At 37.7% G+C, this 15,407-nt stretch overlaps 1 protein-coding gene across 5 annotated transcripts in view; it reads left to right on the top strand.

The window, feature by feature from the left end:
- Positions 1-15,407, top strand: part of aopep (aminopeptidase O (putative)) — a 105,008-nt gene that overhangs the window by 74,674 nt on the left and 14,927 nt on the right. For all 5 annotated transcript variants that reach the window (XM_088630035.1, XM_088630034.1, XM_088630031.1 and 2 more), the window contains exon 14: positions 5,937-6,053. In XM_088630035.1, the coding sequence (XP_088486161.1) occupies positions 5,937-6,053 (117 nt within the window). The remainder of the gene's footprint in view (positions 1-5,936; positions 6,054-15,407) is intronic.

The following is a 15,407-nucleotide window of genomic DNA, read 5'->3' as shown; positions in this document are numbered from 1 at the left end:
ACGACCTAATAAGTCATTCTCTGCACTGTCAAGGAATTAAAACTTGCCCAGAGGCAATAAGAACCAGCTCTGGAGACATGCTGCATAGCTATATTTAAGGCATAAAATACAAAATTAATGTATGTCTATATAAATACATGGTTAAATGGGGCCAGGAATCTTTTTCCAGAATTCACTGTCATTTCACATTGTAGTGGTCTAACTGTAACAGAGGGAATACATTTAATGAATGTTTGGATTCATTTTCATACTCAAAAATATTGGTATTTTTAAGGATTTGTTTTCTACAGTAGAATATATGTTAAAGCAAAAACTGATTTTGTTATTTAATTGCATCTTTTGAGACAGTGTAAAATCTACTGTATATATTAATGGTCATAAAGTACTGTATGAATATCAAATATACAAATGTTTGTTTTTACACCACTGCTGATGTCTGTCATTCAAGGCACAATTAGGGTAACAATGATTAAGTCAACAGTGTAATTTCAGCATCTTGTATTTTGATCAAAGTGTTGATGCTAAAAGAAAAACATTGTAATGTCTCTTACATATTCATGTTTACTTTTATTCATGCATTTTTGCATGTCTTCATAGTTCTGTAATGTTCCTAATTTTTTCTTTGTATTTTTAATTAATGTGCGGGAAAGTGTAATTAATAATTTATGGACAGCGGCGTAAATACACACAACACACAGCAGCAGTTGCCTAATGGAGCATTTTCAAAGGGGCAATTGTGCAGTTTCTGGTCCATTTAGTGCACAATTTCAAGCACAAATAAAAAAACGCCCTAAAATGAGTATTTTTTTTTAAAAGCTTCAGGGGTGGCAATGAGAGAGGATTTGGACCTCCAGAGAGCTAGAAGCACCGCAGTAGAGAGTCCAGATGTCCAGAGAGGAAAGAAGAACAGGAGAATTCAGTTTATCCAAGTTTGGGAAGAGCCATGGAAAGAGAATAGTGTTAGTTAACCTTCAGAGAGTGAGGAACAGATTTAATGGTGACTGAATAGTAGTTCATTAGTAGTTCGTTATTTACTTCATTAATCAATAGTTATTCATTTTTACTGTGAAGTGCAGTGATTTCTGCAGGAGTGAAGCCCTCCAGGATGAAAGTTGGTAGCCAGAGAAGTAGGTGAATGTCTATAACTGAAGCAGATGAAGGCCCTGGTATTGGGTTACAAAGCCTAGCCTAGGCCACGCTGAGTAGCCTTTGTGGGCTTGTGTCAACTGAAAAAAAGTGTTTGGCTTTTACTGCCCAAGGAAGGAAGCTCTGAAATCCAGATTCAGTGCATCTATAAGCCTCTCACAGCTACAATGTTTTAGTGGGTGTGTTCAACAGATGTTTCGCAGGTGGGAGAAAACATCCAGTCTCCTCCAGAACTCCTCCAGACAATGTGAGGTGCTGATCATAACATTAGGATCATGTATCTTTAAGAGACGTCATGTATCCCTTTTCATACAACCTCAAGAGATCTCCCTGTGAAAGTGATTCAGGAGCGGGTGTGTGACAAGTACTGGTGCTTGTTAATTTGATTCTATGCAAACAAGGATCTTTTCTCCTGCCATGTATTACTTTCCTTTTCTTAAGAAACTGTGTAACTGAATCTCTGAATGTTTCCATTGTTTCAAAATAATGTGTTTGGTCGTAACTAAAGCACATATGTTGACCTATAGGTTTCCCTTAATTGCATTTAAAGCAAAACTCCAAATCAATGTAAATAATCTGCCATCCCTCATAAACGTTTTCAATAAAGACATGAATGACATGAATAGAAGATGAGATGCACAGATAAATAGATTACAAGCACGAATCCCCGCTGCATTTGTCTGTTTAGAACAGCTTTTCCACTTACTGTACTTGTGTTTTCAGAGCTGTGAGACTCTTTAAAAGCTCTTAAAAATAAAATTGTATTATTATTATTTTCATGAACACATCCTTTTCTGTCACTATGCTCGCACATGTCCATAACTTAGAGATGGTTTTCATTTATGACCTCTCTCAAAATGGACGCCAATTGTGTCATCTGAAACAAAGAACTGGTTTTTCAACAGGTCTGGTGAAGCAATTGATTGAAGACACCTGTTTCAACATTTTTTTCTGCATTTGATCTATTATCGCTGTAGGTAGCAAAAGGTTACAGGGCTACTCCTGTCAGTGAAAAACTGTAGAAGTCTATTGAGGTTCCCAGCAAAAGCAAGCACAGCACTCATTGTTTTATGTTTTAATATGTCTGAATTTTCCACTGTACAACATTCAGGTACAATGTAGTACTTAAATTGATATATACAGTACATATATCAATATTGAGTATGTTTATAGGTTTGGTTTCTGGTACTTGTACAGATTAGTTAGAATGAGTCCAGTGTTATGAGGATGTAACCTCAGTGGTATGAGGATGAAATTAAGCACAATGTTTTAAAATGGATGTAACCGAAAAGTACTGTATATGGTTTTGGTAAATAGTGTGCTTGCTGTTAGCTCAAGCATGACATGTACTAGCACAGAAGGTGCAAATGGACTGCAGAGAGTTTCTCAATTAGGTGTGTGAAGCAAGTGCAAACATAGTGACTTTATTTGCTATACAATATGCTGACATTCACCCTACTCAGGGGTGTTAAGATTTGGTGATGCACTGTAACTACTGTAATGCCAAGAGTTTTGAGTAACCCTTGCTATGTGGTGGGTATGTAATATTGTTTTGCAACAGGTATTAAGGTATTCCACAGTCTTATCCTTATAATATTGGGAGGATGATAGATCTCAAAATGTGTTCAGGGTAATGTTGTACAGTGACAATAAAATTGTCAGTAACAAGTTGACTCTTAATGGATTCACACCATAATACTAGCAGCACCAAAATGGCTTTATTCACAAAGGCATCAGCAAATGATTTAGCTTGTATTTGTGTTTTCGTGATCACCAAAAAAGAGAAAGAACAAGGATTCTTAAGAAATAAAAATAACCAATAAAGCAGACGTAGGGCAGCCTGGTGACATTGAGTCATGATGTTGCCTCAGGGTTGCCTGATGACTGTAATTGAGTTCATGTGTATTCTGTGACATCTAATCCTTTAAGTAGCCGGAGCTGTTTTTTTTGTGGAAGTGTCCCTCAGTGTTGTAGGGTTTTTGCTGAAGGTTTACATGGAATGAGGTGATTATGCGTGCTTCCTTTCTCTTGAGCTGAGTGAGAAGCTGGTTGAACCCCACATGCTTAGAGACCACACTTTCCAGCTTTCTTGTCATTGCTTCTCTTGCCCATCCTAAAGTACCTTTCCATCTCTTTTCCCATGGTACAGCATTATACAATGCAAGGAATACAAATTCACTTGTGTGGCTGCGTTCATACATCACCTTTGCAAGGGTGAAAACATAAGCACATATTACTTGGGACAGGTGTGCTATTGACACAAAGGCTATGAAGAAAAGAGGCAAACGCACCAATGTTTTTTTACAAGGCAGACATTTGTAAAATTATACTAAATGAGGTTATCAATTATCAATATATAATCAATAACTAAAAGAAAATGTGTTAATTTCCTTATGGTTTTCAGTGGGTGTAAACATGAAGACATTTTGGAAACACCATAAATGCATATTGTGTGTCAGTAGGAATTAAGTTTTTTGAAATAATTCCATTTAAGCAGAAACCTTTGTCCAAATTATTTTTTAAAGTCTTTAAGCTATATTACCACCAGGTAATATAAAGCAGGTTACCACCGTGCTTTAAAAACACAGAAAAGCAGTTGGGTTTAGAAATGAATGTTTTCCCATGTTGTATGTAACCTTCTTACTAAAATCCTTCACGTCTGTCCCAAAACAACAGCGGGGGAATGGGATTTCCATGGTGAAAAACAGAGAAAGATCAACCTTCTGCCTCCCTCATTGACCCCTTCAATTTATGGCTGCGCCCTCGTACAGTGGAACCATTTAAAGACTGAGAAAAAAATGACCATAATTTCAAAACAACATTAGATATCCCATTTATCTATTGATTGCTGTCAACATTTGGCAGTTTCCATTTTTAATGGGAGTTTTTAATTGATCCAGAAAGAGGAGGTTACTACATGTCCCTTGCAAGTACATAAAGGGATGTATTTAATGCCAAGATAGAGTGGGGAATTACGCGATATTGAGACCCAGACAGGGGACCTCTGTAGACGAAGAAGAGCTGTTCCTCGTCGGAGCTTGATTAAAAGGTAACACAGAGTCTGAGTTCACACAAGACAGCATTGGCTTTAGCTTCTATTTATGAGAGAAAGAGAAATGCTGGCCAGTATTTATGGCCCATTTCAGCTCAACACCTGGCCAATGAGAAAAAAGAGAAATGTGACAGAAAAGGGGCACTCTGAAGGGATCCAGGATGCGCTCCTTGTGCAAACTGGAACACAAATGTGATACTTTTCTTCTTGAGAATCTGTAAGATGTCTCTTAAAGGGAAAGGGTATTGGTCATTAGATTTTATCTTATCCAAAGGCATGGTACAGTATGTCAATTTAATTGTAAACGTCTTTCACCACTTTCTTACTATGCAAGATTCTACAAAATATAAACATTTGATGTGGAAACATCAATATTATACAGTAGGAACGATCCAATATACCACAGTTTCATCTCTCAATATCCCTCTATTTTCTCAGGCCTTAATCTGTCTAATTATGAGAAATGAAAGCCATTGTCCCACACTTTTAAAAAAAGAATTCCTACCGGAAGCCAACAAAACTTTTGTTGGTGCAAGAGTTCCTGCTATTTGATGCAGATTTATTTCTACTTTTTCAAAGCATTTAACAGTCATTTTTTTAATGGAAATGGAAAGGGTATGGTTTCATTGATGGAGAATATTTACAGTACATGAATAAACTGATGTCAAGATGTGATGTCTATACAGAGACTTTCATCAAAATTGAAGTGATCTTAACATCAGATAGAAAAATGAAGGTGCCCCATTACTTTTGGCCCATCAAACTGAGATAATTGTAGGACAATGAGTCACAGAGGCTGCAAATAGCCATGATGAATATGCATTCATATCTGGAAGTCCAATATTCTGTACTTATCCAAGTTACTTTATTAGTAAAAGCAGCCTAATGTGATGCCAATGTATCATATCCCAGAGCATCATTTTCTCACTGCTGTGCTGCTAATGTTTTTTTAGAAAATACATTTCTCAAATAGTTACACAGCATGCAGTGATACACAGTTGATATCTCAGGTCTATTTCTGTCCATCCCTTGAGATAGCTCTAATTAAAAAATGCTATCGGGCCATTCGTATCTTACTTTCTGAATATAACCTCAACTGATTGAATGAACTCTGTCAATCACCGAAATACTGACATAGTACCAAATTGTACTTTATTCTCTTCTCAGCTTTAGGAAAAACAGCTTCACCTGACATGGATGGTTGCATTTATCAACATACTGTACAGTGGAGAGCTGCTGTTTAACTGACAACATTGCGAGATACCTTTAGCCTGTCCTGCTCAAGAATGTACAATGAATGTAGAGTGGCAAAGATGCTTGGGTTTCTTCTAAAACTTGAAATTATTTTAGCATAAGAGTTTTAAAATAGTATGTAATGTAACTAATATACTATATACAGTATATGCTCAATTTTATATACATCTAATTATTTGTATTGTATCAAAAGATGGCATGTTTGTGTTTCTGTCTTTGTGTACTGTATGCACTGTATATTATTTCGAGGGTTAGAATGGGGAGCTGTAGTGTTTTTCTAGGTCTCACGACTCCAAAGCTAAAACAAGCCTTTTCTTTCTATTTTCATCATGGAATTATCTCTGCTTGTTCCTATATATTGGATATGTTATGTACCTTCAGAAACGCACTGCCCACCGGTCTGTAATTAACCTTTGGAGCCCGCACGTGGGGTTTCTATGTGGATTGGGCTGTGATGACACCCCTGTGTCTTCTGTGTCCTCAGATCCTGCCCGAGCAGCTGGTGCTGCTGTTGGAGCTGCTGTTGGAGGAGCCGGGGCTCAGCGTGACGACACTGCGGAGTCTGGACAGGACCTACAGCCTCCGGGCACAGGATGCTGAGGTAACTTCACAGCCCAAACTGTCAAGCCTGGCATTGTGTGGAACTGCCGGAAAAGGAATTTCAAATTTACCTTTGGAAAAAAAAAAGAGGGAAGGATATGCAATTTCAGGAAACCTCTTGAGTGACAGAGGAAAATAAAAAAAATGTCCAGTACAATGCTGGTGCAAGAAAAATGTAGTGGGTAATCATCTACGAAGTCTGAGATAGCCTTCCCACTTGATGATGATGTGCTGTACCTCCCTGGAAATACATTGTTTTTCATTGTTGACCTCAAGTTCGGAAAGTCTGTTTTTTCATATGCAAGGATACTTTGTTTGGCCTCCTATATAGTGAGAGGCATTAAAAATTCAGTCTGTGCTAGTATACATTGCTGGCATATTTAATGCCGCAGTATATGGTATATTTGCTTTGAGTATGTTTGAACACAAATCTGTAGGAAACCTGCAGTATAAAGCTATGTCTGGGTTTAACATTCAGAAAGAAGTTCAGGGTACAAACTATTTGAGTGGAGGGTCAGCAGAAGGCAGATGTCGGGGCATATGAAGAATGAGAATAGTCAAAGTAACAAGATCACTGTCTGTGTTGGGCTTTTCAATGAAGTCTCATCTAACATAATCATTAGTATGTTTATGATAAGCATTAACTCCTCTTATTATAGTTTTGTGTCACATATTCAATTCAATTCACTTACACAGGTGCATAGTATAATGAAAAGTGTTTCTCATTAGTCACTCAGGTGCAGTATATAAATAGGACAGAAGATAAGACAATAGACAATAACACAATAGCAATAACATAACATAAATAACATGTAATCAAGTAATCAAAACTGTGCAAAATTCCGCAAACAGAGAAAATATAACTGGACAAAAACAGTGCAAGGTAATTCTTGGAAAAGTGCAAAAATGGTATGGTTAGATATCGTATGGTTAATTAATAAATATTAAATATTACGGTACAGTTTTACTGGGCTATTGAGGGGACAGTACAATTTCGGCTTACATGTGTGTGTAGTGGTGTAGGAGTACAGTCATTGTGGGTACAGGAAGACGTTAGGAGAGATCATAATATGATGGGAGGGAGTGGGGGCGTCACCAGCTTGACAGCTCTGGGGAAGAAGCTATTTTGGAGTCTAGTTGTGTGCGACTGGAGTGACCAGAACCTTCTGCCAGATGGTAGGGGAACAAACAAGTTATGACTGGGGTGAGTGGGGTCAGACATAATTTTGGTGGCTTTTTTCAGACTCCTGGTGTTGTATATTTCCTGGATGGATGGTAAGGCACTGCCGATGATGTGTTGGGCAGTTTTGAACACCCGCTGTAGTGCCTTACGGTCGGATGCGGTGCAGTTGCTGTACCAGACTGTGATGCAGCTGGTCAGTATGCTCTCCACCGTACATCTGTAGAAGTTGGTGAGGATCTGTGGATGTAGTTGTATTTTCTTCAGCCTTCTCAGGAAGTACAGCCACTGTTGTGCCTTCTTGATGAGACTGGAGGTGTTCAGTGTCCATGTAAGGTCCTTAGATATGTGAACACCTAGGAATTTGAAGTTATTCACCATCTCCACCGCAGACCCTTCAATGTTGGATTTATTATGTTTGAGAACACAACCAGAGCTGAAAGACAAGGCAACTTCCAAAATGAGTTCCAAGGCAATCAGAGCAACATACTCCCATATACAGTTGTTCCAATAATTGCTGTAGTCAGGGGTCTCCAACCTTGGTCCTGGAAAGTCATATTGGTAGGGAGGTGGTTCCATATTTAAACCACAGAGGCCCATTGGTCCAGAGCTTCTCCTGGCTTCCGTGGTGTTAAGCAAACAAACAGCATGTGACTCCTCCCAGATGGGCACAGTGCTGGTCCCATTCATACAGCTGGTTGGACTGAAAAAAGCGGGTTACAGTACCTTGTTCAAGATACAACAGCAGTGTCTGCACCAGCTAATCGAACCCACATGTTCAAACGGTTACCCACTGTGCTTCACTGTGCCCGTTAGTCTTATAGCATGTCAAAGACTGACAAGACCTGTAAGCTATTGATGAATCTGTTCAATTAAGGCAACTCTGGTCCTTGAGGCCTGAATAGTGCTTAAATTTTAATCACAGTGGCATTGTCTTAGAAATTGATGATTCCAATGATGACATACAAGATCTTGTATTAGGGATCTCCAGGAGCAGGGTTGGAGATCCTGCTGTAGTTGGATGTGATTGTCTTAATAATTCAGTTCCAAATTTAGAGCACGTTTTTGCCTTCCTGTACTGCTTTGATTATTGCCATCATTCCTGTGTGCCGAATGGAAGAGCCTCAGAGGAGTACATGCCTCCCACATTAATGTAGTGTTTTTGCAGCATTGTCAATATTTCCTACCTGTCGCAAGATATGATATGTAGAAATATATGACAACAGATTTTGTGAACATACCAATGTTTGATAGATATGCCAAAATACTTTGTCAAAAAGTAAAATATTTCTAATCAAAAAGTAAAATATTTGCAGGGTGATATGGCTGCTGGAAGAAAAATATTTCTTCCAGCAGCCATATCACCCTGCAACTCACAACTGCCAACCCACTGAAGCTAAGCAGGTGTGAGCCTGGTCAGTACCTGGATGGAGACCTCCTGGGAAAAACTAAGGTTGCTGCTGGAAGAGGCGTTAGTGGGGCCAGCAGGGGGCGCTAACCCTGCGGCTCATGTGGGTACTAATGCCCCAGTGTAGTGACGGGGACACTTTACTGTAAAACAGGCGCCGTCCTTCGGATGAGACGTAAAACCGAGGTCCTGACTCTCTGTGGTCATTAAAAATCCCAGGGTGTTTCTCGAAAAGAGTAGGGGTGTACCCCGGCGTCCTGGCCAAATTTCCCATCGGCCTTTATCAATCATGGCCTCCTAACAATCCCCCTCTATAAATTGGCTTAATTACTCTGCTCTCCTCCCCACTGATCGCTGATGTGTGGTGAGCGTTCTGGCGCACTATGGCTGCCGTCGCATCATCCAGGTGGTGCTGCACATTGGTGGTGGTGGAGGGGAGTCCCCAGAAAAGCGCTATATAAATGTAACCAATTATTATTATTATTATTATTATTATTATTATTAATCGTCAGTTGTAATGTAGCGAAGGCTATAAATGTCATGATTGTTGATTTCTTGCCATACCTATTCATACCAAATTTAGGTTTTCAAATTGTTTTAAATGAGTGCATGCAAGAATGCACAAGCTTGCTTGCAAACAATAATGATGAAGATAAAAACTTTGCGAGCTCTTAGAAACATTTATGAAAAGGAAGTTGAGGTTACAAGTGTTTTTTAGAAAGTTGTTCGCTTCCCTTGTAAAAAGAGAAAAAATATAGAGAGAAAACACTGTTTCCAAGGTATTTTTGTCATCTAAAAATGTTAGGTCTTAAGATGAACTATTAATCATTTCTATAATATTTGCAATATACTATATTTTAGGACAATTTTGATTATGTTGGTGCTTTTTTAATGATGGTATCAGCCTTAAGTGTTTTGGGCAAATTATCTTTAATTCCACAAAGGCTTAAAACCTAGATTTTTAGCAAGGGCATCCTGTGTCTAAATGTAACATTCTGGCAGCATTTTTATTACAGCTCCCTGATTATTTCCTCTGCTTTTTAAGAGTCTAGATTCCACCTTTTTCCTCTTTTTTTAGTGGTTTCTGTTTATAAAGAGAGACAGGAAGGTTTTCAACAGGAAATTCCAGGGAAGATACAAACTTCCATCTAAAAATAAATGAAGTAGTATGAAAAACGAGTCCAAACTGAAACTTCAGTGATATTCATACAGAAGATTTAAAATGCTTTTAAAGATAAAGATAGTGCTGTTTTTTTCCTCACTTGGATAAATATTGGTTTGTGGTTGATTAATATCTATTGGAAATATTTTATCATCGCCTTTTCACCCTACTGTACCTCAGTAGTCATTTATTTTCTGTTAAATGTTCAAGTTCAGCCTGAATTTTAGTGTTTGGTTTGTAGATTTTACTCAGGCAGTCTGCAAAGTTTTATGTAAGACAATGTGCGTGGGTGCTGTGTGTACAATCTTCATGCTGCTTGCAGTCCTTACCAATGTGTGTATGCTGCCTTTGATTTGGTGGTCTTGTGACATGGAAAACACAAAATGTGATACCTGCAAGTCACAGACTGAGAACAGACTGTACCAAATAGAATCTCAATATTCAGTAAGAAGTTTATTCCGCTTAAGGCAAAAATATTTTATGAGTGAACTCCATGGACTGTACTGAGAGCCCTCAAGGTAGACCATAATGTAATCAGTTTGTGTAAGTGGATAAAAGGAAGCAAAGAAGTTTTTACTGTGAAACAATATAAACCATTTGTGCTTGAACAATATGTATACAAAAGTACTTGTCCCCAAGTTATGCTTTGAAACTACAGTGCGCCTCTTTCACTCTTGGATTTATTATGTTTGAGAACACAACCAGAGCTGAAAGACTGAATACAGTAAATTTTATTGGGACAGTTATAGGTCTCCTTTTAGCAGATATTTTGTGTGTGTGGAATTCCTTAGTTTTCTCATGTTGTGCAGAGAAGAAATGTTTGCTGATTAAAAGACAGAGTGAGTCTACCAGACAGACAATAGGATTCGGGTGGTATGAAAGAAGGAATTTTTAAAGTCACTAAAAATAGTCTTTCATGCCAAAATGTGTTTTTATGCCTCTATAAGAATTAGATGCATTAAACATTAGTTCTCAGTTAAAAGTAGGACCAAATGTAATTCTTGCCTTTACAAAAGAATAATAAATATTTTATCATCTCTATTCCCCCTAGCTCAATAATCAGTTAAATGTTCAAATTTATTTTAGTTCTTTTATTTCTTGGTTGATAGATTTTGCTCATGCGGTATATGCAGTTTAATATAAGATAACGTGCTTGGTACTGTGTGTACTATTTTCATGATGCTCGCAGTCAATACTCATGCATATTTTGGCATTATGTGTTACAGGCTGTGTCCTGGGAACATTTAACTAGTATCTTGTCAAAAGCATTTTTTTTGTGCATGGGGTGATCTCGTGTGACTGTTGAATTACGTTGCAAACAGGGAATAATACGATTTACATTATATGTCAAATCTATCTAAATCGTACCAAAATAGAAGCCTAGGGTCACACACCCAAGGACAGGAACAACTAGTTTATACATCTCAGCTGTGACTAATATCTTCTACCCACTAGACGAACAATGTGCAGTTATTGCATTTATAATACATGTTTGTAAATTATGTACATGGTCTCTTTGGATGCTGATGCGCTATTTCACTGCCATGGATAAGGAATAATTCAGCCTGTATTACTGGGTTTGATATTGTTCCTCTTTTGCAGATATCCATTCTTGAATGAGTTCAAGAGCTCATTGAGGAACTCAAGCAATTGATGTGTTAAATTTTCAGGTTCTTCCCTGTATTAAACCATATCGGTTGAAGGTGTTGCTTAGCTAAGGTCTTAAATATATTTGGAGCAATAAGTTTGGGCTTTGATTTTCCTATGACAACCCTGCCTGAGATTCTGAAGTTGAGATGGGTCATCCAAAGAGGTGCTTTTTACATACATGCTGAACTGTAAGATGATTAAGATACAAGATCATTCACCTGAAGGATGGGGTATAATCTGTTTAGGTGAGACCTACTGTAGGCACAGCTAAAAGAGGAAATGGAAAAGTGATTACCAGCTTCCCTTTTCACTGTATTTGTGTCTCCCACTCACATTTAAGTGAAATTGTGAGCAGCAAACACAAGTATAGAAAATGTTTTCCTTATTCGTGGCAGCTATCCTCTGTTTCTATCCTAGGTCCCTTTTTCTCCTTTATTTTGTGAATTCTGAAACTGTAGTCTTTTAAAATGAAATTTCTGCTCTGCCACAAATAGGAATGTACAGTATATGAACACGAAGTGGGATTTTAAAAAGGGGGAATTAGCTAATTATAGATGCTTGGTATAGCATCTTGTTTGGTATAGTACATTTAATTCCAAATAATCCTAGAGACCTTCACATACTGTACAGGAAGGGGAAATATTTCATCCCCCACCCAAGTGCATCTCCCATCTTCAGCCCCACTATTCAATTGATTAGGAGGAGAGGGGAAAACTTACTTTCATATAATAATACAGCCTGAGAATCTGTCATTCTTTTGTTTTTTAATATTAGCAAATCATAATGCTTTCTGACTATCTTTCAGATTTTTCTTATTTTTTCAAAAGGACAAGTATATACGCATTGTTGTCTGAAGAACAAAAGAACATTGCCTTTGTATGATTAAATTGAAGAGAGGTATGAATTTTATTGTCATTGCAGTTGAGGGTAGTATAGCTCTGATTTTCCAGTATTTAAGTGTCAATGTCTTTTTGAAAGCATAATATAAAAAACTGAATGATTTATCTAGGAACCTTTCCATACATTCATTTTTGGGCAGCCTAGTTGTAGGAGGTTTTTGTGACGTAACAACTGCAGTTGTCCAGTCATAGCCTTTATAGTTTTGTAGTCCAATAGTCTTACTTTAGATGAGAAAAAAAATATTGAATTTGCAAATATTGTATACACCTAAAATAATTTTATAGTAATAAACAATTAATTCTTAAAACAATAATAGTTGGTCAATTGGATTAGAATTCATCTTATATAACTTAATAATGGGATTTTAGTTAAGGCCCCAAACATATTGGACTGGCAAATTAAGATGAAAAGGCCTTTACTATACCAAAGGCAGCGTTCTGCAGTCTGTTGAAGCTTGGTTGTTAGTTTAAAAGGTGCAAAGATTGTTTTAAGACCAATATAAACAAATCAGGAGTCTTAACTGAGATGTGGGTGGAAGATAATTATGACTGGAAACATTTATGACGACAGTCTGAAAGAAACTGTGTCCATTTAGCAGAAGAAAAAAGAGCCCAGAGGAAGTCAAGGAAAGAGCCACCCTTGTTAACCCCAGTTCCAGCACCATGTGGGTAGGGACCCAGACAGTCACATGCGAGACCATTGCCCAGACTGATTCCAGTAAATCATAACGTTTTTATGCATGATGGCCCTCAGTAAGACTGTGGTTTGCAGAAATGTTCGCCACTTCCACGCTGGTTTACGAGGCAGTTTATTAGTGAACAGCAACAAAAGCACATTCTTTTATTCATATATGGAAAGTGATCATTTGCATTGCTGATAAAGGATGTGGTAACCATGGACAACGGCAACAAATCAAATTGCACATGGCAAGCGCGCCTCTCGGGATTTGACTAAACACTCTGATTAAAAATATTCATAGTGAACGATTTTTCTTTTTACCTAAGGTAAGAGAAACTTTCAAAATCATTGAGGGACTGATCGCCTCCAGCCTAAAGCTACTTTAAAATTCAGTCTGAATATCGCTATCTTTTTATTGTCTGTTTGTTTTGGGGGGGTGTCTTATGAATATAAAATGTTAGCATGAAATAAAATAGAAACCCAAATAAATAGGACCCATACATTGATACTGCGACAAGAAGCAGGAATATTAAGTATGTAAGTCCTTTCAATTAAAAAACACGACAGGGCCCTAAACCTAAGCCAGTTAAGGAAAAAATAGATGACCTTACAGTATTATATGACCTTACAGTATTATAGAATGCGTATGTGATCCAGCATTAATAGGATTATTTAAGTGTAAAATGGTTTGTCATAACCTACCTCTGGAGAATTAATATGTTACTATATCAATACATGATAACTTTGAAAGGTAAGGTGTTTCCTTTAATTATGTGACAGTTATAAGGAAACACACTTCACCCACCTCTCAAGTATAGCACCCATTGGGTAGATTAGACACAGAAGTACGAAATTACAGTACTTCACTAATTGAAAGTAAATTTAAAGTGAGCTTTAGGTAGACTGTATTGAGTACGCCCAGGGTGGAATTAGGCCAGTCCATGGCAGTGTCACTCCTACTCTTGCAATAGTGCCATGTGATCAATAAAGACCAAGTAGTTCAGCGTCTCATCTGAAGGATGGTAACTCCCACAGCACAGTGCCTGGAGACCATACAGGAGTGTGGTTCATTGTTGGTATTTTTGTACGGGTGAAGAGTGCCACTTACTTGTCCATCAACACCACTGGTTTTTCTTAGGAGATCACCCGTCCAAGTACTGACCAGAGAACTGAAGAGATCAAGCTAGAAACATAAAAGAACAAAACATTTACAAATGAGGGGAGATAATTGATCTCCTCGAGGCAATTCTCGTAAGACGCCAGGGTATCAGTTTGACCAACGTGGATTGATAGCTTTTTCTATACTCCACACTACACGGCTCTCCATTCCAGTCTCCTTTTCAGGTATTGTTTTTTTTTTTTTTTTTTACACCCCCACATAGTACATGAAAATACAATGTTGTTTTTCTTACTCGGGGTCTGCAGTACATCTGTCCATAGAAAGAATATAATCAAGCACCAACAGCCTCCGAGACAGCGATACTTGTGTTTTATGATGTAGTTCTGGATTCATCTCCGCAAAACAGCTTGTCAGATCCCTTCACTTTACTTATCAGATGGTGGGAAAAGAGTTTCCCAACCTCTGTAGAGGAGTAATTTGAATCACTGTAAATTTCTCAGTTTAAGTGTAGAATTGAATTATGTTTTAACTAAAAATAACTTAATTCCATGGTTTGCTTCATCCAATTTATTAATATGGAGTTTATTTAATGTAGAAATACATTATTCTCTAGCTCATTCTTTCTATGTATGCACCATAACCACAACAATTAATAAAACACACTTTGCTTGTGTCTCTTAGTACATGTTTCATAAGCAGGTAGAAGATGGTGTGAATTTGTTTTAATACATAAAGGATAATAATATTAGACTTTGAAAATTACATATACAGGTTGTGTCTGCAAATTGAATCAACCATGAATACAAACATAAAAATGACAACTGATTAGAATACTCACAAGTTCAAAAGTGGTGTATATGCAATACAAGTCAACTTAGAAGAGAACAGTAGCTCTAGTGTAATCCACCTGGTTGTGTATGAAAATAGGCCTACTGTTTGAACATGAGCAGGAACCTGAATCTGTGGGACTCCAGTTCATTCCTGGCACAGATCATGTATCTGGGAATCCCAGGCAGAGTGTTGACTTGGGAACTCCAGGAGAATCTGCACATGCCCTACACACTTCATGTTGAAACACTGGCCCAGCTGTAGAAGAACTGCGACAAGACCGTTGGTGTTTATCATATGCAAGACTGTTTTATTCCTGTGCGTTCTCCACTTTTCAAAGAACTGCATTTTTAGTTAGCACGTGTTATTTCTTTTCTTGGAGTCTTGGAAAAGATTTTCCTTAAGAAAAGGTACTAACAAAGGAAGGCC

The sequence above is a fragment of the Lepisosteus platostomus genome, chromosome 4 (assembly GCF_059453375.1).
Source record: "Lepisosteus platostomus isolate fLepPlt1 chromosome 4, fLepPlt1.hap1, whole genome shotgun sequence".
Taxonomy (NCBI): Eukaryota; Metazoa; Chordata; class Actinopteri; order Semionotiformes; family Lepisosteidae; genus Lepisosteus; species Lepisosteus platostomus.
This window is presented reverse-complemented; position numbering and strand designations above follow the sequence as displayed.